Source organism: Teleopsis dalmanni, chromosome 2 (genome assembly GCF_002237135.1).
Source record: "Teleopsis dalmanni isolate 2A chromosome 2, ASM223713v2, whole genome shotgun sequence".
In the NCBI taxonomy this organism is placed as follows: Eukaryota; Metazoa; Arthropoda; class Insecta; order Diptera; family Diopsidae; genus Teleopsis; species Teleopsis dalmanni.
Window position 1 is genome coordinate 97,264,406 of NC_051847.1, and position 20,974 is coordinate 97,285,379.

The 20,974-nt window shown below is 28.0% G+C and overlaps 1 protein-coding gene and 1 long non-coding RNA gene across 2 annotated transcripts; one reads left to right on the top strand and one right to left on the bottom strand.

Annotated features, from left to right (window-relative positions):
* On the top strand, positions 1-12,637 carry LOC119685551. The gene is made up of 3 exons (XM_038099861.1): positions 1-611; positions 8,311-8,499; positions 11,866-12,637. Exons 1-3 carry the CDS (start codon positions 560-562, stop codon positions 12,306-12,308), a joined length of 684 nt encoding a protein of 227 aa, XP_037955789.1. The 5' UTR covers positions 1-559; the 3' UTR covers positions 12,309-12,637.
* A 5,991-nt stretch (positions 12,638-18,628) lies between these two features.
* On the bottom strand, positions 18,629-20,286 carry LOC119681712. Its single transcript, XR_005252531.1, has 3 exons — positions 19,741-20,286; positions 19,237-19,684; positions 18,629-19,174 (listed from the first exon to the last, which is right to left on the bottom strand). It is a non-coding gene; the product is annotated as an uncharacterized LOC119681712 (long non-coding RNA).
* Positions 20,287-20,974: the final 688 nt, after the last annotated feature.

Here is a 20,974-nt window from a genome sequence, read left to right on the forward strand (position 1 = left end):
AACCTGTTGCGATTTTGATCGTTTTGCCCTCACACTCCCTCAAATTGACTTCGAAATTTCGAATAACTTCGAAACTTCGAAAATAGAGTTGTGAAATCACTGAGATTCAAACAATCGAGATATTCGAATTTTGATTGCCTGCTCAGATAAACTCGCTCGCGTAATTTTTACTCTGTTTGATTTCTGACGCACGTTTTCCATAGCGTTTTGCAATCAATCGACGCTTTGTGCTTTCTTCGATGAATCACTGGTTTCTCAGCCACTGAAGATCGGTTCTCCGTCTTTGGTGACAAATGCAACAGTTTTGATTTAGATTCCGTGCCGTTCACAACGACTTTGTCGCTGCTGCCGTACCGCTTTCAGTGCTTTCGAATAAATTTTAACTTATTTTCTTGGCAAACGCTCCTGTGCTGCGTGTAGCTTCGCGTGTAAAAATAATTTCAATTTGCGGCTTATTTATATTTAGAACTTTTACGGAAGTGTAAAAGTATCTTTGAAGTGTGCATTCTCTGCGATTTTCTTTCAAATAATTTTGCAACGAAATCAAAATATTGATAAAATGCAGAAACTTGAGCAATTAAACAATTTTAAATGTCAGATATTTTTGTCAGGTAAAGTTATTGTTAAAATTATTGTTATTTAATTCTGACATTGTTTCAGATACTAAAGCTTTCATTATAGACTATTGAATTCAAATTTTTATACTTAATACTGAAATATTATATTAAAATTAGTGTTCGTTAATGGTATATATAACAGTAATGATTCCCCTGAGTGAAGGTGTGACTTAGTATATATAGTACAGCAGTTATACTCCTATGTTATGTGAATCTCTCTCCTAGCCTTTTAGTTTGTGAAAAAATAATACTAATGATAATCAGGGAAGAGTGCGAAGGAATTAAAATCAATTGATTACTTAATCAATGGATTTAAAGTATAAGAATAATGACACCTTCTGCCCCAAGTGTTAAAGAGGAGAAATGTGAGAATTATACAATTACCAATATTAAAAATTATATATGTTTAAAAGTGAAGAATTCTATAATTCTTTCATATAACAAATTATCTTGAAAAAATATAATAGTTTTTTAAATAAGAAAAGTTTAAATAAATATTTACTGAATTTATAGGTGATAAGTAAAAATAAAAAAGAATTAATGACTTGATTGTGACTTTCTATTGTTGAAAATTAATATTTAATTATGAAGTATTAACTAAAAATTCTGTTAATATAAAAAACATTTTTATTTGATATTACACAATTAGATAATTATTTTATTCCCCTAGACAAATATTTCAACGAATTATTTTCTTCAAGATAAATCCAGGTTAACATACACTATCGATGCCTTCATCTTTTAGCTAATAATGTGCGTTTCTTACAAAAACCATGCAATTTTTTATTTAATAATATAATTCTAATTCTGAATCTAATTTATTAGATATAGCAACTATGTTTCAGTGACATATACAAGGACATATACAAGTACGTTTTTGCGGTTCAAGTCCACACTAAAATATTTGAAGACTTTTTCTTTAAATAAAAGTATTTTTTAAACCTTTATTTCAGAAACCCACCTTAAATGAGATCCTGTATATGCTGTATTTCTAAATTCTGGAGTAAATATATACTATGTATATATTGCATGAGTTTATTTTTTTCATTAGTTTAATAATTTCAATAGAAGCTAACAGGATCTGAGACAGTTTTGTTCATTAGATAAAAAAACAGGGTTTTGAATGCCCAGTGGAGCATACCACTTACTTAGAATTTGAACGGTGTTAGCCATTATTTTATTGTAATAATTATATATATTCATACAACTTTCTGTTTTACCTATATATTAATGTTGATATCAATAATCATACGTGGTACAAATGGTGATACGTATATAAAGGGTGTCCGCATTTTTCTTGGTAAGGTTTTCAACAAAAATTTCATTTATTAACCTCTTGACCTCTTGCCATTTTTCGAGTAACTTTATAATACCACCGATGTACAACTTCTATGATTTATCGGCGAAAAATTTGCCAAAGCGATGTTTAGCGGCTTTTTGGGATCAATTTTTTAGTTGCAGAGAGTGAAACAAATGATAGTCCGTCAGTGCAAGATCTGGTCTATGCGGTGAATGCATCAAAACTACTCAACCAAATTAAGTTAATTTGTTCAAAATTATTAAAGATGTTTGTGTTTTAGTTTTCTAATGATGGAACACTATTCTATTTCTATTGATTAATAATTCTGGTCGCTTTTCCTTGATTGTTTCCTTGAATTAAGCATTGCACCTGGCTAAATCAGCTTATAATAGACAATTATATATTTTTTTCACGATTGATCTTTTCCGTTTTCAGCTTTTTAAAGGTTTTTGAAGTGTCGGATAGTAGGTTAATTGGTAGGAAGTCTAGGTGATAAGATCTTAACTCTGCTTTGGAATCAATAAAATCATAGATACTTTTCAAATTTTTAGATAGTATCAGAGAAAAAGAATATGCTGTTAAAAATAATAACATTAAATTGTCTAATTGAGAAGTTATTTGAGCATTTTCTCACTCAATTTATCATGCCATGAAGTTTTTTTGGTTAAATCTCAAGAACAACAGCTTTTAAACTTTACAAAAATTTATTTTGAGAGGATCACTTACTATTAAGAAAAAATACTATTTTGGAAGAAAGTAAATTAACTGTTAAACTGTTGACATGTTCCATCTTATTTTCGTATTGAAGGATCAGTTGGAATTGAGGACTTGAATTTTTTCGCAGCTCTCTACAAACTATAACTATTTTCTATAAGGGGTTCAATACATTCATGATAATTTTGCAAAACTTTGTTTTTGTTTTCTGCTCAAGTTCATCACATATTTTAAGAAATTTTTCTTTAATTAAATATAATTAACATATTCTTAAAAAAAAATCATTTTTGCAAGTCACTATGACATATAATAGAAAATCTCTGCTATTAGAATTGATAAAAAACCTCTATAAATATTTTTTTCCATCCAAATATTAGTAAATGATATTTAAGATTAACTTCAAAATTAACATTTTACTCACTAATAGTACTCAGCATCGCAGAAAATGTTTCATTAAAAAAATAGATAACGAAAGGATATTTGGTCATTTCCCAGTTATTTCTTATAATTTTCGAAATACATAACAATTCTTAGCTTTTCTTAACCTGTCTTCATTTGTCCACTAATGAATAAAATTATTTTATTACTTGAATAATACATGCTATGTCATCAGTTGGTGATAATGACAAATATTCCAGATACCATTATTCATAGCCATTTTTATAATTTTTAAATATTTTTTTTAGAAAATATATTAAGTTTGTAGCAAAACAGATGTTTTGAAATGAACTTACAACTTATATTACCTATATGTACGTATATATACAATACCATAACCAATAACAGATTTTTAAAACATATTGTATTAAAATCTAAAATTTTATAGTTTACACATGTAATTAGTCACCTAATTTATAGAATGTTACGGAGACATTTGTTTTCCTAAGTTTGTTAGCAAATTTTAACGCTGATTACTAACCTCAATGAATTATAGTTTGGATTTAGTGATTGCGTTCAAAAATCGTAAGCTATGTTAATATACATACCCAAAAGCGAATGATTTTCAAATACTTTATGAATAGTTAAATACTCAGGAATACAAAAACGAGTTACATAGCCAACCAATTAAAATGAGTTGTATTCTTATGATTCTTGTGTGTTGCAAACAAAGTCATACATTTTAAATGAGTGTATGCTTGACCCTAAAAGTGTCAGAACTTTGAAAGAAATCTGAATTGAAAAAAATAATGTACATAATTAGCTATATGTTACAGTTATGCTTAGTATAGTAAGTAAGTAAGAAAACCTAGTTTATTATTTCTATAAGTTTTTAAGATTGTTTTTCTTAAACTTAAATTTAAAGCATTACTTCATTTATTATTATTGCCATTATTTTATTGAAAAAAAATATTTAATGGTCGATTTTAAAGTTGGAATTTAAGCTCGAATACTGATTTAAATCCTACTTAAGTCATCAACTAAGTTGGCTTAAATGATACTTAAGTCAATCTTAAGACTTAAGTTATACAGTCACCTTAACATTAAGTTAAGCAAGTTATCACATCTACTTCTTTCCTCTGATATTCTCAATATTATCACGTTATAACTATATTCATCTACTATATCTTGTGTATATGATAAAGTATCATTCATGAATTTTTTTAATTTAATCAACTGTCGATTCGAAAAGTAGCTATCGATACTACAGGAAGAATATAATCAAAAGATCATAATCCAACCAACATCACAGGACTCTTTTGGTATATAGAACGTCGTCTTACTATGAAGAATTACTGCATTAAAATAGGATTTATATCGAAATTTATTATTTCTCCATAAAAAGCATAAATATTAAAAACATGGCATCGTCTATTCATAGCATCGTCTAAGATAATTATTTTTGGTGCGTTCAATTATTGTTTTAGAAAGGATAATGATATATAGGCGATCCCATGTCCTTTACTATGATATGTCATCTGAATAAATATAAAGGTCTCTTTAGCGATATCGTTTGAGTACAGACGATATTTTTTAGATCTCAATTATGGGTAACATTTAAATTATTAGTGGCTATTATATGAGGTGTAATAGCCAGTAACGATTCTTTGCCAGTTTAAAGTAAGTAGTATCGTGATAATCAGTCTATTGGAATTGTTAGCACCGTTTCTTTTTTGAGATTTAACAATTGGTGGAATTTATTAACTAAACAGAAAATTCTACAGATCTGCTAAGTAAAAGATAATAAAATTATTTTTTAATAAAATAGTGTTGTATAGTTTACAGTTTGGATACCATACGGATAACAAATATTAGATTTATATTTTTAATTTTATGGTTATACTTGAATGTTTATGTCCCAAATAATAAATCACAGATCAGCTGGAGCCGGTACAATTAGTGACTGCTCTGAGTTTACATTCTATATCTTTATGGTTATTGTTATATGCGGGGTATATAAGGTGTTATCAAAATAATACTTTTGTAAACAAACTTAGGTGGGTTAAATATTTGCCGTTGCAATTATAAAGTCATCATGTGATAATTTATACTCTTTTCTTTTGGTACGATGTTGAAATCTTTTTATATTCGATACAAGTTCAAGATTTTCAATTAGAATAATTTGTTTTGTTTACACTAGCCATGTTTTGGACTACATAGATATATGCTAAGATGCTTGAATTTTATTTATTCGTTAATGAATGTGGCAAGAATGTTGCAGTGCGTATTAAAAATTAATATTAAATTTAAAGTTAACATTTATTTTTATTTATATATTATGTTTTTTGTGCTATTTTTGATATAACTCAATAAAATACAACAAACTTAAAACCTTACAAAGCTTAAATTTGTCTTTAAATGATACCATAATATAATATGATAACATATATTCATAGAGTACTAACGTAGATTACACACACACACACATTATTATTTATATATACCCGTATTATTAGTATTTTTATAAATATTTTATGCACATTTCTATATATACTATATATTTGGATAATGATTCATGTTGACATCTGAAATCTAACACATTTGATGGTTTTGTTAATCACATTTTTTTCAAAGAATTGCATTGCAAAGATTGTGGGGATTTCTTCAATAAATAACAATTGATTTTGCCATTAGGGAGTTTCTGCTTAATAGAATAAATTTAATAATATTTATTAAAATTTCTTGAAATATTAAACTATTACCTAGGTACTAATAGCCGTATTTCATTCAAATTAATATTACCAAACAATTTTTATCTATTAAGAGACATTTCCACACATACCACAGTGACAAATAGGGGCAACTTTTTTAATTTAAAATACATGGGCTGGCAGTTTTCAGTCCACACATTGACATCTACCATATGTCAAGATTCAGGTCAATATCTGCATTTGTCTAATACTTGCGTTTGTTCTACAATCATCAAGAATTTTTTTTAGCGATTTTTAGAATGTCTGATTTTGTTGAGTAATAATATTTTTGTTGGAGAAACATTGATAATATTATATGAGGCCTCCGGCGTTTTTTGAAAGAACCAATTTAAATATTAATATCAACTGATAACCGCACCAAGTAAATCAAAAATTTGGTGTTAAGAAGTCTTTGATTACCAATTGAAGACTTCGGTTAACAATTCATTTAAATCATCCCAGACCATTTGAAGATGTTTTGTGCCTAAAAAGAGTGAAATTTCTTTGGGTGCCGCATGGCAAACATTTCTGGATTTTTGTTCCACAATAATGGATTGTTCTCACGACCATTTTACCAAAATATCAACTCATATTCTTTCACAGCTATCAAATTCGCCTGGTTTAGCACGGTGTGATTTCTGGGTAGCATTGTGTGATTTCTGGGTAGCATTGTGCGATTTCAAGCTACTGCTCTGGGGACACCATCTGTACACAATTAAGGAGATAAGAACCCAATGTCAGTGAGCTTTGAAGACTATTCCGCAAATAGATTTTAACAATTGCTTTTAAGATTGGAATAAGTTTTGGCATAAGTGTATTGTGTCGTGGGGGAAGTACTTTAAAAGCAAAAAAATGGATTTAGAAAAATAAATAAAGATTTTAAAAGTTATAAATAACTTTAACTTAATTTTTGATTACAGTGTTATGTATCTTGCATTTATTTAAATTAATTTGACAAAAAAAACATCGAATACGTCAAAACAACTGAAATGTACTCAGTGGTATTTTGACTCATAGAAATGATAAACTAATTACTAAGCATTTTATTAATAAACATAAAATATTTATTTGGTAACAAGGTTTACAACGATGTTAGATACTTCGTTTTAGAAATACTTAATTGTTTAGTATTACCAAATTGTTCATTTTAAATATATTAAACCTATAAATTATATAAAATTTAAGATCTATTTTTGCGCAATTAATGGTAAAATTGTGATTTGTCAAATATTCGATTTAAGGATCCACTACACAGGAATGCTAGATATACTTGAATTACTTTTCAATATTCTTCAGTTAGAATAAGTGCTTCTTTTTTAATTATTTAATAAGCATATATTGTATATTTGATGTTTTTTTTAAAATATATTGTAGACTATATAACTTTTAAGAGAAAAATTTGAATTCTAAATATAATTCTAGATATCTTCTAATGGCAACAAGACTATTATTTGGTTAATGTAAGGTATTAAAGACGTTATTTGGTGTTACCACTGAGTTACGATGGTTCAGTACCAATAAGATAAATCGAACCCGCTAGATACTAAGCCTATCTGCTCTCCTCTCTGCCCTTAATTATTGGAGTACGGTTGTTAAACGTGGCTGTAATCTTTCATATTCAAGTTCAAGTCATATGTTATAGTGACTTTTGATGCTTTCCAACTACTGCATACCCAAAGTACTTCGAATACAATGTTTTTTTTAACAGAACTAAAGTGTATTTAAAAATTTCTCAATGCCAATGTGTATCTGAATATAGGTACACCTATATATAAGTCAAACCCCTTATATTTACAATTAAAAAAAAAAAAAATAGGTACTTTCCTGGCCGCAGGTCTGCGTCTTTCGCGCATTAGTTCACTACTACTTTTTTTACAGCGTTGTACCTATAGTTCTCTGTTTGTTCTGTTCTCTGCAGTTCTCTGTTAAAATAAACTCTTCCATCTTACAGCTTTTAAGTAATCACTCACGAGAATCAATTGCTAGAATAATAAGTTATGCCTTTGCCAACACAAAATCCATTAAACTGATATTGCACGTGTCCAAATCTAATAATAATTAGAAATTGATTACGTATCGGAGCCATTAGCGTTCGAGAAATTTCACTGTTCGGTGATAGATTGCCTAACTAACGTTAATAGATTGCTAACGTTAATAAATGACTCGTACTTTTTGCATTTGCTACCAATTATTTAGCCATATAATTTATTGAAGAGGAAGTGCTACGCTAAAAGTTTGTTTACATTCTTATCTGTCAGATACTCATATTAACGTAATTTTGATTTTTGCAACATTTTATAATAGAAACAATTTTGAAATGCTATCATTCACTGAGACTTTATGGCTTCGGCATTTGATCGAAGAACTGCAATTATTGATAAGATATGTAAAGATAAATTTCTAATAGGTTTGCATAGATACAATTTATTTCTCTTTGTAATTGTATAGGTGGTATCATATTACTTTAAAATCGACACAGAAGTGCTGCTTTCGCCATTATCAGTATTCATTACGTATTTAAAAAAAAAATGTTTCACATTTCTCATTTCAGTTCTAACCGTCTTGGTGCATGGATCACAGTGCCAGTCGTATTACTTTAATTTGGGCCAAAATCAACAGCACTTCCTGAGTGAGGAAATTTTCAGTAACAGCAATCACACAGACATATTGAATTCCATTTCTGATTTTAATGAAGAAGTGTTCGAGGATAAAAATCACACAATTATCGTTGTCAAAAATAGTGAGTATCAAGCAATTGTTGAAGTCGTGTGCAAATACATTAACTAACTAATATTATAAAACATAAATTATGTATATTATATAGTGAATCACAATGTCAAAAAATATGGTTGATGGATAATATGAAATATATAAAATTGCGTATAAAAATTGTGAAAAAATAAAAATTTTATACTAAGATTTAATTATTTTTAATTATTTTTTTTAAATAAATTGCTTCCAAATTTTAACTAAAAGATTTTATAACATGATTAACATGACCAATGCCTGAGGACTCCTATAGTAGTTCAATATATATGGCTACTATAGCCAGCGCTTGTAGCTTAAACGCGCATTGAGTTTTAATTTAAAAGTTATTCTTAAGAAAAATCTAATAATTAAACTGTGATCCAAGAAAAATTAGTGACTAACTAGGCTTAACAAGTTTTTCTCAGTTAATTTATTAAAGTGATTAACAATCAACCTACATGGAATATACATAGGTTGACTTATTCGTCAAATCGGAATTATTTCATTATGTCGATATATTACATTACTGCTTTCAATTGCCTATCACATACCTGTGATGATATAGGGTTTAGTCTAGTGTTTATCATTTGTGGTTTTTTATTTCGGATATAAAATACAGAACTCCTCCTTGTTAGATTTAAATCTACTAAAATGATTTGAAAAAATACATAGCACTACGACCGTTAGTGCCTTTCCATATCGAAAGCATTCGATTATTTTTTTAGCGGAGAATGTTTATTAGAGGTAATGAGCTAAGTTGTGTGCTTTTCCAGGCGTCAGATTAAGGAGTTTTAGCACCCAATAAAGAAATAGGAAATATATGAATACGATTAGTTGATACGTTGGCTTTTTTAAAATTAATTTTTAGATATGGAAACAATTTTTAAATTGAATAGCATTGTTTGAACTATTAATAAACTAATAATTAAACTATTATTGGAATAATACTAAACAATAACTATGAGGCGACCCATGCAGGCATTGGTTAATAGTAATAAATATATCAGATCGTTATATATCACATACTGTTAATATTATACCTATCCTAGTAACTATATTTAGTAATTTACTTAAACTTTTATATTAACAAGTCTAACTATACTTTTATATCTATAAACATCAGTCTCACATATACCGTCTAGTATGACGGTAAGCTCAGTTTATAGGGAACACTCTACTGTACTTTAACCACAGTAGGTAATCGGTATATAACTTAACCACCGATTCCTTATCGGTCACTTAATAAGGTCTAAAATTCTCTTCCAGATTTTAACAATTTTTCTACAAAAGCAATGAATTTTATTTTAAATGATTCCTTATTTAGCCAATTACCTTCATTATATTTATTTGTTTATAAATTTCATTAAGACTGATTAAGTTAACAGTAACGTTCTTACAACAACAACAACAACAACAACAAAATTGCAATAAATTTTTCTGACTGATTTATGAAAACAACAATAAACAATTTTGTTTACGAAGCGTCGTATACGTTTCCGACTGAAGTAATAACAAAAGCGGCGACTTTGCAAATATTTTTAGTTTAATGTTCGATTACACAGAACTGCATTACAATGCCATTAAATTGGTAAATATTTACCAACTTAATTAAAAGTAAATAAAGTTTATAATTGAAATAGTGGGTGTGTTAGCTGAAAATAACTTAAAATTTGTTGAACATATGATATACCTATGTGTAATTTTCTTATAATATAAACGTTAAGAGATATTGATAAAAATTAACTTCATTATCCCACCATCATCATCACCCAATTGGCTGAATTTTTTAAGAGTTCCTCAAAAACGGGGCTTTCCAGACCACATGCGATCGCGGGCCAATAGAAATCACTATACAGATTAGAAGACCGCAGAAACGAATACATAATGTTAAAGATAATTTTTTAAATTTATTAATTTAAATTCATTTATTTGGTATACCATGAAAATAAAATAATTTGGTTTTACTAGTACACCAAAATATAATTTGCATAATTGTGGTGGACTAAAAATATTTTGCGGGCTACACAAGCATAAGCCACGAGGCACAAGCGACCCGCGGGCCTTGCTTTGGGCAGCAATGCTCTAAAATAAAAATTTAAAACTTTTAATTTGACTGACATTTCTTTACTCGATCTTCTTATCTTATAGAAACACCCGTATTTTAAGGAAATATTAAAAGAAATGTTTTCCTAAGGACGTGTGCGAGTTAGGCTAAGTTGATGCTAAACCAAATCAGAGATTTTTTGGATTTTTTTGCACTGCACACATTTAGCCATTTATCAACACGTATCGATACATCACTATATTATCGGCACAACTTAGAATTTCACTCATTTATGGTGGAACGCAACTTAGCCTAACTCGCACACGTCCTTAGAGTTACAAACCCATTAAGCTATATTTTAAATAATCATATCACAGGCTCTGCAAATTGTAGAAACTTAAAGTTAGCTGTGTTTTAAAGATAACTGAGTTATAAGAATAACAGACCTTGAAAATTTGGGGTCTTGAAAATTTGGATTTTAGACTAATTTTTAAATTATCATATCTCAGGTTATCTGTATGGTAGAGACATAAAATTAACTGTATTTTTGAATTAACGGGTTAAGCATTTTATAAATATTATGTTAATTATAATAATCGACTATTATAAACAAAATTATTTTTTTTCAAACTATACATTAAATTTATCGTTAAATTGAAATCATTCAGACGCTATATATTCGCCCGTGCGAATCGTGGAGTAACATTAGCATGATTTATTACCATCCTATTACCATATTACCTTCCTAGTTTAAGTACTATACATAAGAAAAAATTATATACAAAATATTTAACAAATAATGCCTCTACAAACAAAATAGTATTGAAATTAAGCAATTAAAAATGAATATAATTAATTAATTCAATTATTCTATAGCTCGTTTCTGATTTCTTTCTAATATAAACACAGCAAGTGAATTTGTCAAGAAGACTTTCACAACAAATTAACAAAACTTCAGAAAAAAGTGCGAACATACAAGTCAAGTACGGCTTTGGGTCAGTTGGCTAATAAACGCTGACTCTGAGCTTCAAATTTGCAGGGCGTGAGTTCAATCCCTGGTACTTGCAATCTCAAAAATTTATTTACGAATAATTAAATACAAGATTTATTTCCAAGATCACTGATGATGGCAATACTCGAAACGGCTGTATGTCAGCTAAATATTCAATTAATTAAATTAATATAAAAATAATATTTGTTATTGTAGTTCACTACTTTTCGAAAACTCTTTAAAAAATTACCCCACAAAAATATTTTTTATTAAATATATAATATGCAATTCATTTAAATTTTTTTTATATTTTTTTTTTACAGTTGTACGGAAAAAAACCAACGAACTATCGCAAACTGCCATGGACATCATCACTATTGTCTGGTATGTGGCTACTTTCCTAGCATTGGCTGCATTCTTTCTATTGATGGCCTGTTCCGATCGTCGATGCGCTGATACGCGCAATAATAACGGAAACGTTGCTAATAATAATGATGCTCCTCGTTCTCCACCTACACCATCGCCCTCTTATAGCGAATTCGCACCGCCTAGTTACGATACTGTTATCAAGATGCAGAATGATGTCAAGACAAGCGTTTTCCTGATACCATTCTCGTTGGAGACACCATCTACTAAAGGTGCCGACAGCGTTATTACCAATCCTGGTAATAATGATAACATAAACACTACACACCAACCCCAAACGCCTACCACACCGATCGTTAATGTGTACACAGTCAACGAATTGCAAAAATTTAGTAGCTAATAGCAATTTGACTATTTCTCAGTACCTATGATATATACTATACGTACATATTTATATAATTATAAGTCCAAATGAAAAAGTCTCAAGTAAAACTGTGATATAGTTACTAATTTTTTATATGATTATGTTGATAAAATGAATATTTAATTTCTTTTTATGAAACGTTCGAATCGTGGAATCGTAGAATCGTGTGAATCGTTTGAATCGTTTCTAATGAGATACTTTGAAGACTGACTGAGGATATGCCAAGAATCATATATTGTTATAAAGTCATTAAATTAATCGAAATAATAATTCGTACCACGAAATTGTCTAAAATATTATATAAAGCGCATTATGTATTAAATAGTATTTTTAATAATAAAAATTAAAAATGAAATAAAAAATAGTTAAATGTATTTAATGAATGTTTTTTCTTAGCGATTTGTCAAAGTGCACATGTTCTTAAAAAAATTATAATTATCAAAACGAAAAAATTGATAAATCACACGTAAGTGGCACTTAATTTGATTTAAAATTAAATTATTTGATAAAATGAGGCGGCAATACGGACAGCGAGAATCCATTATATTCCAGAAGCAAAGCTTTTCGTATGAATTTTTTTTCGAATCTTAAAGTATTAAAAGATCACAAATTTTAATTCAATTTTTTTAGTAAACAAAGAAATTAGCAACCTAAGTTATAAAATACAAACAAAAAAAAAAAGAAAAAAAAACCTGAAGACAGAAATAAGCAAATTTTTTTATAAAAATTCAACGATTTATCAAAAATTATTTTTAACGGCTCGGCTTGTTTTGCTCTGAGAACTGGAGAACTGGAGAACCGGCCGTTATCATTAAAGTGGCTAATAAAAATTCAATATTTGCTGTTTAAATTGTGAAATTAGCATTTCCAATCAACGATAATTTTGATTATTATTTTTTTAAATAATTTTTAAATTCAACACTTTAATAATAACAGCAAAAATATTTTAAAAACTGAATGAAGCAAAGAAAATGGGAGTTGTACTTTCCCACAGAACAAACGGCATATCCATTGAGATCATACAAACATTCCAAACAGTATTGTCCTACGAGAGTCATATTTATATTTTAAGCCTAATAAAAAAAATACTAACTTGTCGTTGAAAATTGCTTCATTGATTTCCGAAGTATTCTTCTTCATGATAAACACACTTTTGTATGTATTCGAACCATTTGAAAAGAATTCTTTCCAAATTTCTTCAGACACCTCCAAAACATGCAAAAAATTGTTGTCCACGCAATTTATTTCTAACGTTCAGGAACCTGAAAAACCCATTGGGTGCCAAATCAGGACCGAAATCAGTACGGCGGATGAACCATCAATTCGATTTTTTGAATGTTCAAATAGTCGAATGTTAGACGAGCTCTGTGAGCACTCGCATTTTCTTTATGGAGAATGATCAGACGGCACTTGTTTGTTTTCCGTATTTCACTGAAGACTTCCAGTAAACAAATGATTGTATACCATTCGGAATTGACCCTTTTACGTTCCTGTAGTGGTATGGATATAGTTGCTACATGACTTATTTTGAAGTTCTTCAAGCGCGAACAACTTTTGTTGGATTTTGTTCATCTTGAAACAATCTTGAAATTCTTATAAGCAAAAAGGAGAAAAACTAATATTAGTAATTGGGTCTTATTAATTACTTTTAAATAAATAACTTTTTTATCTATATTTCATTAAATGTGTTAGACAAACTAGTCTGAATGCTATGTTCAGTTTAGCTAATAAAGACGTCTCTAAATCTTAATACGTTTTAACAAATTTAAAGAAGTTATTGGGAAGTCAACTGTTAGAAGTATGTTTCATTATTATAAGAAGGAGTATAAAGTCAAAAGGATTTAAGTGATGTGAAGAACAAGTATACAACAAAAACAAAAAAAAATGGTTTAAACTTGATACCTCATATCATTGTTTGATATGACATCAGTTGATATGAGAACCCATTGTTAGTACTCACGGTGTATACTTCGTAATTCACCTTTTATAATAAATGATGTTAATTGTGATGTTTATCATAAGTGATGTTTAGTTCTTCGTTTTTATATATTTCTAAGGGTTATCTAATGCATGCGACCAGATGATCGTCGATTTTTAAACTTTGGAAAATATTGTAATTTAAAATAAAAACATCAACATATATGGTAATGAATGATCATTTGATCTCCAGTTAACGTGGCGCTTAAAAGAATATGTAGTTTCACCGATTTTTCACCGAAGTACTTACTGTTGCTGTTAAATTGCTTTTCCTTTCTACTTCAATTTTTATTCATATATAACAATGACATCATGCTGGTAAGACTTTATAACCTTTTCTGTTATTGTTTTACGCCGTTTAAATGCCATATAGATCCCTGGAACAATCGATCAAATTCGACAGTATCTTCTGCGTGGTGTTAAATACCATTTTGAGTTATATTGTAGGTTACAAGACTATGGTTGATATTATTTTTATTGTGAAGGAAGAGTATTAATACTGGAACTAAGATAAATCTACTAATAACTCTATTATTATATATATATATTTTTGTGATGTGTTGGTGCAAAAGTTATCTTTCATCAGTCTTTGTAAAATTATATGATTTGATGTGTATTAATTTTTAAAGTATATATTTAAACGCTTCAAATGAATTTTTTATCCATGCTAGGCTTTCAGTCTGTAAAATGATTAACATGAGTCATAAAAATGACAATGATTAATGGTCACGAACGTGGAGTAAGATTTTAGTAAAACTGCAGTTTAGTGAGGTTGGACCAAAAGCTAATAAAAGTCATTTTTATAATCCATTTCCTATTAAGAGAACGTTGATCTTAAATTTTTCCCATTGGTATAAAAATCACTGTTATTATGCCTCGAAGATGAGGAAACGACAATGCACATTCTTTGTGATTGTCCAGTTTTAATAACGCACAGAAGAAACCTGTTTCATAAAGAATTTCTGTCACCAGAGCAGATTAAGAACTCTTCTCTAGATTTAGTTCTAGACTTTATTCACAATGCTTTAAGGGGCTTTGTTTAATCAGTAGTGAAACTGGTACAATAGGACTCTTCTGGCCCCCGTATCGGTTGTTGGGCAATTTTCACGTCTACTCTTTAATAATAATAATAATAATAAAAATCACTGCTATTATAAAAAATCTATAAAAAATGAGTATTAATTGTTCTTCAAGTAGTAGTCGTTTCATATATGGAAAACCGGAACTGATGAGTTTTATCGGCTCTGTTGGCAGCCAATAAGGGTCAATAGAAGTAGCAGCAGTAATAAAAAATCTTAATTTTTGAACGTTTTAATGTTTATATTTATATTTAACTAGAATTTGGACATTACTTTTAAAATCATTTCTTTTTATCTAAAATTAAAAATCAAAGTTAAAAAATAAAATGAACATGTAGAAAAGAATGGATTGCAATATATAATATATATACTGGACAACTGACTTTTAAGTTATAAATTATTATTTAATTCATTTATGAATTTTGAAGTGAACTCCATTCTAGAAACTAGTCTATATTTAGAAACCTGAAATTGGTTTAAATTAAAATTATCTTACAGAACCATGACTTTAAATATCATGTTTAAATACCTGTTCATTACTAATGATTACGTTTACGATACAAAAGTAACAAATTTTATCATTAACACCAAATTTATTAAAATCTAAATTAATTAACCCATATCTTGCCGTACAACTCTATGTTATCATGGTTTACGTAGAGCTATAAGCAAATAAGCTTGAGTCAAAAATATTCAAAATTCAGACACGACAAATTCAGGTCAGACATTATTCCCCTATAAAATGTGTGAAAATGAAAAATATTTACAAATAGTGACAGTTTTAGTATATAAAAATTGATGATCGGGTGAAGGTTAAATTATCGATATGAAATTAATTGAATTAATTAATTGAAATTAAATATTCTACTACAATTGTAGTAGCCTATTAGTCCCATTTAAAATGAATAGAGAATGTCTGCAGGGAAGATGTTTCGTTTCGCTAAATAGTATATACAGGTCAAAGAATTGAGAGAGTAGTCATACGAAAGGATATAAGTGAAATGTATTTTCAATATCAACAGTCCTGTATTTAAGTTCATCTGACAAAAATTTCGTTTATAAAAATCTCAATCTTAAAATAATTTATCCCAATAGTTTCCTAATGTATATTAGTCGAAAAATCCAAACATAATATTATTTGAATAAGACCGTTCAAATTTTTTGAAGTAGTTAATATATATTGATTTAAAATAATATATGTACTTTACATATGTATTCAAATTTCTCCTTGAGAACAATTTTTTTTCTTATAACACATAACTGATCAAAATACAATATATACATATGTATTTCACCTAAATTTATATATTATGAGTTTGATGTGAAATGTTTAAATTAGCACATCAAAAGTAGAATATGTCTAAAATAGTTTAAATAATTTAATTTCGGCCCTCCTCGTTAGTGGTAAGACTGTCTCCGGCCTTTTATTTAATAATAATAATATTTTTATATAAATCGAAAATCTGAATTTTGTTGTGGTTAAAGGTTCCAACCAGTTTAGTCGCCGTTAATTTTTATTTCGTCACAAATTATTTCGAGAAGAATTTGGCGACTTTTTTATTAAATGAGATGAAAATGCTGATTGAGCTAATCAAATGTGTCTGAAATTAACAACATTAACAATTTATAAAACGTATCTGCGTATCTTCAAAATTTTACATTCATTTGATTTTAGAACCTGATTTGTATTGATTTCTGAACAATTATAATGTAATTAACATAACCAAGTTAATTCGACAATAATGACAATAATGTAGACGCAGGCGAATTTTTTTCAGTGATTTTTAATTTTTTAATTAATATTATAAAAAATGCTTTCGTTATTGTTGAAATAAGTATCGGAAGTATTATTTTATCATAGTTTTAAAAAAAATGTTGCAAGAGATGCAAAAACATTTGTTGCTGCTGAGTTTCTACGAAACATGTTTATGAAATTTTGGCTGCATTCATATTTGTAATCTAATATAGCTTCCTAAATGATTAAGTAAGGGGGATAAAACTGTTTGCTTACCTATATAGTATGTGCAGGTGTTAATACATTTTAGTCAAAATAGTTTTTTTTATAACACTTAAGTCATCCAATACTGTTTATTTTTATTTATTTGTGAGTTTACATTAACTTTAATTTTAAATTTTACTAAGAATAAGGAACTGGACTGCTAGGTCCTTTGCCCTGTACTTATAATTATTTTGAGAATTATACCTAAATTTAATTTAATACATCCAATACTGTTAATGTACTTGATGCTTATGAAATTAGTTCAGGTAAGCACATAAGAGCAGTATTTATATATACTGCTATAAGAATATAATGTAATGATATAATAAAGCCTATTATAAATATTAAATTTATACAATGATATACAGTTCAGAGAACAGATTTTAATATATAGTTACCATATTATAATATATATGTATTCTTTTTGATTACATTAAACCAAATCAGCAAACCAATTAGAAGGGCTAGGTATCATTGTATTATAAAGGTTTAAACAATTTTTGGTTTTTATTCAGTGCATTTATTTAATGTAAATTTAGTATTTAAAATACTGACTTTATGAAAGAAATACGTATTAAATATAGTATTAAGTAAAAATTTGTTTGATACTATATATCAATAGTAGGTAACATAGATTTTATAGTAGTAGTAGAAATTAATATTTTTTAAAGAATACAAGATTTTTCCCAATAACAACACAAACAAAAATTGTTTATTGCATAAACATTATTACATGTTTTTTGTACAATTTTTATTTTCTTTTCTATTGTTGTTTTTCTTTGTTGTCATTATTAGTATTGTATGATTTTTTTTGTAATTTTCTGTTATAAAATTGAATATTGTATATTTTGTTTACAATATAAATATTTTATATAAAATATAAATATTTATATTATATATATAAAATATATATTTTTTATTATAAATAATAAACTATAGTGTTTTTATTTCTACTTAAATTGATCAATTAGCCCGTTAATAAATTATTTTATTGTATAAATGTAACTAATATTTGTAACCAGAAACTGATTTATTTAGGACGACATGTTTGCGCGTTTCCAACAACCAATGTCCAATTTGTTTGAAGAAATGTATTTTTGAGTTTATATAAAGATAAAAGATATATCATATTTTAAAATATTATAATAACGTAAAATAATATATTTTTTTAATATTTAAAACATTCGTATATAAGTTACAAATTGTATTTTCTTTTAAATAAAAATAAAACACAACCGATTCGTTTGATTCGTCTTTATGGAATGTATATGATGAAAATAATAACTTATGTCTAAGATTAAACATCACTTCCAGTTTTGCATGTAAACATTACTATAAAAGACAATGTTGCTTTAAATTGAGATTATGTTAATATATAAAATAGAAGCGTTGATTCGAAGTGATTTTATGTTTACATTAAATTAGAGGTGTGGAAGTGTATGCAGTACATTATATATTTAAGATAATTAGTCAGGGATATGACTATGTTACTTTATACTTTATAAAACATATCTATTATTACTATAAAAGCATATAATGGTAAAATTAGATATCGATAAGGTTTGTAATACACAAAACGGATAAATTGTTATAGCTGGCACAGAGTATACTCTGTTATATACTTGTTCTCGTTGTATGCAGTCACTATCACTTGCAAAAGAAATCTTAGTTCTATCTGAGCTTAGCTATAGCTTATTTTCTTATTACAAAATTGTTGCTTTGCACTTGGGCTAGATGGAAATTTTATATTGTATTTTGCTTTGAAGCGATCGTAATCATTACGCAAACTATTAAATAAAATTAAAATGATTAAAATAAATTATTAAAATATTGTTATATAAATACATACATTCAGTAACTTCTCGTAGTGTACACTTTGTTAGGATCAAAAATCTTTTGTAGCTTTCCATGTAACACCAACAATTTTAATGATTTTCATGTGATGGTATAGAAACAGTTTGATGATTAGATACTAATTCTAATATAGCATTGTTATTTGAAATTTACTTCTTCAACCAACACTTTATCATTTAATTTATCTACCATAGCTGGGAGATTAGTGTACAAATATTTGCTTTTGTTTGTGGCACAATGTCATCAGTTTTGACAGATTCTCATTGAAGTATTATATTGCGTGGTAACTGACTGAGTTTTTGTAACAAAAAGTTTTTACACAAGCAGTTATCGCGTAGGTCACCACTGCATTATTTTCCTCCAGCTCGGTGTTTTGACAGTTTTTTCATATAACAGGACTCAAAAAGTACCTATTCATTTTCGATGTTTACTGCTTACTAATGCTGTAATAAGATCAATAATAAATATTTTTCTTCAAAAATAGAAGCTCTAATCTTACCTGTTTCAATAAAAATACAGGTGGTTTATGCTTCTTAAATAGACCAGTTTAGTTTTATGTCAATCTGTTGAAATGTATTGTCAGCTACACCGGTCTGCTCCACTCACGCTAATTACGTTTTTAAAAATGAGATTCCTTTCGAGTTTACATTCATTTGGTATGCATTGATTTTACTGGGTACAGATGTTTTGAGGTACTTTTTATGCCATAATTCTATTTATAAATGAATTAATTTACATTATCAAAAGAATAAAATTTCGTGAGTGAATGTTCTGAACTCCGGCGTGATATGTATGGTCAATAGTCCATTGAAAGATGGAAGCGCATTGTGTTTTGTTTTTCAGTACTTTTAAATTTTTATTAATAAATATTATTTAATTCTTTATGCGCACCAATTTTTGAACTTTAAACACTTCAAAATCACAATGCAATATCAAAACACAATATTATACAGACTATCAACAATAATTTACAGCGGCGTTAACAAGAGATGTGTTCATAAAACAAAAGTAAAATGTTTTTGTATTCACGCTACGTTCAGTAACAGTGGGTTTAATATTTTTATACGTGAGTGTTATGAGTACCACATGGTATAACATATTTTAATTATCATATTAATTCTACATAGTAAAATGTAACTACAATATATTTATATGTAATTTAACATTTTCTAAATTCATAAATATATAATATATATGTGAAGCATTATGTGAGCAGACCATAGTTATATATTACTTTATAGACAGTAATTGGTTATTGAGTTTTGAGATATGTTTGAATATAAAAAACTTCAGCAATTTTTAATAATAAAATATATTACTGAAACGTACTCAAGAAGTAAAAAGGTCATCATTTTAGAAATATTAAAATCGTGATGATGTATTGTGTGTGGTATTGGAGTGTTTTGTCATATAATAATAAAGGTAATAAAGGATAGCACATTCTTTTATTATAGACAGAACTCTGAAGCTATTCGCGAAAACTGTAAGACTGCACTGACTGACTGTCAGAATAATCACTAGCCGCTTGGGGCGGAACGCAGATCTTAGATCTGTCAGCGAATAATCACGAAGCTTTTGATGAGTACATAAATTTGTAAGCGAGAAGGGTGTGAATCTGCAGAAACCCCCCAACAAACAAATAGTATAAGTGCCTAGATGCACTAACTCGGAAAAGGTTCAACATAACACTTTTTTGTTAACAGGCATAATTATAAAAAATGCAGTAGTAATTT

Coding starts and splice junctions, on each gene's coding strand:
- LOC119685551 (XM_038099861.1), top strand. CDS start 560: ATGCAGAAACTTGAGCAATTAAACAATTTTAAATGTCAGATATTTTTG. Junction 612..8,310: donor ATGTCAGATATTTTTGTCAG/GTAAAGTTATTG, acceptor TTCTCATTTCAG/TTCTAACCGTCTTGGTGCAT. Junction 8,500..11,865: donor AATTATCGTTGTCAAAAATA/GTGAGTATCAAG, acceptor TTTTTTTTACAG/TTGTACGGAAAAAAACCAAC.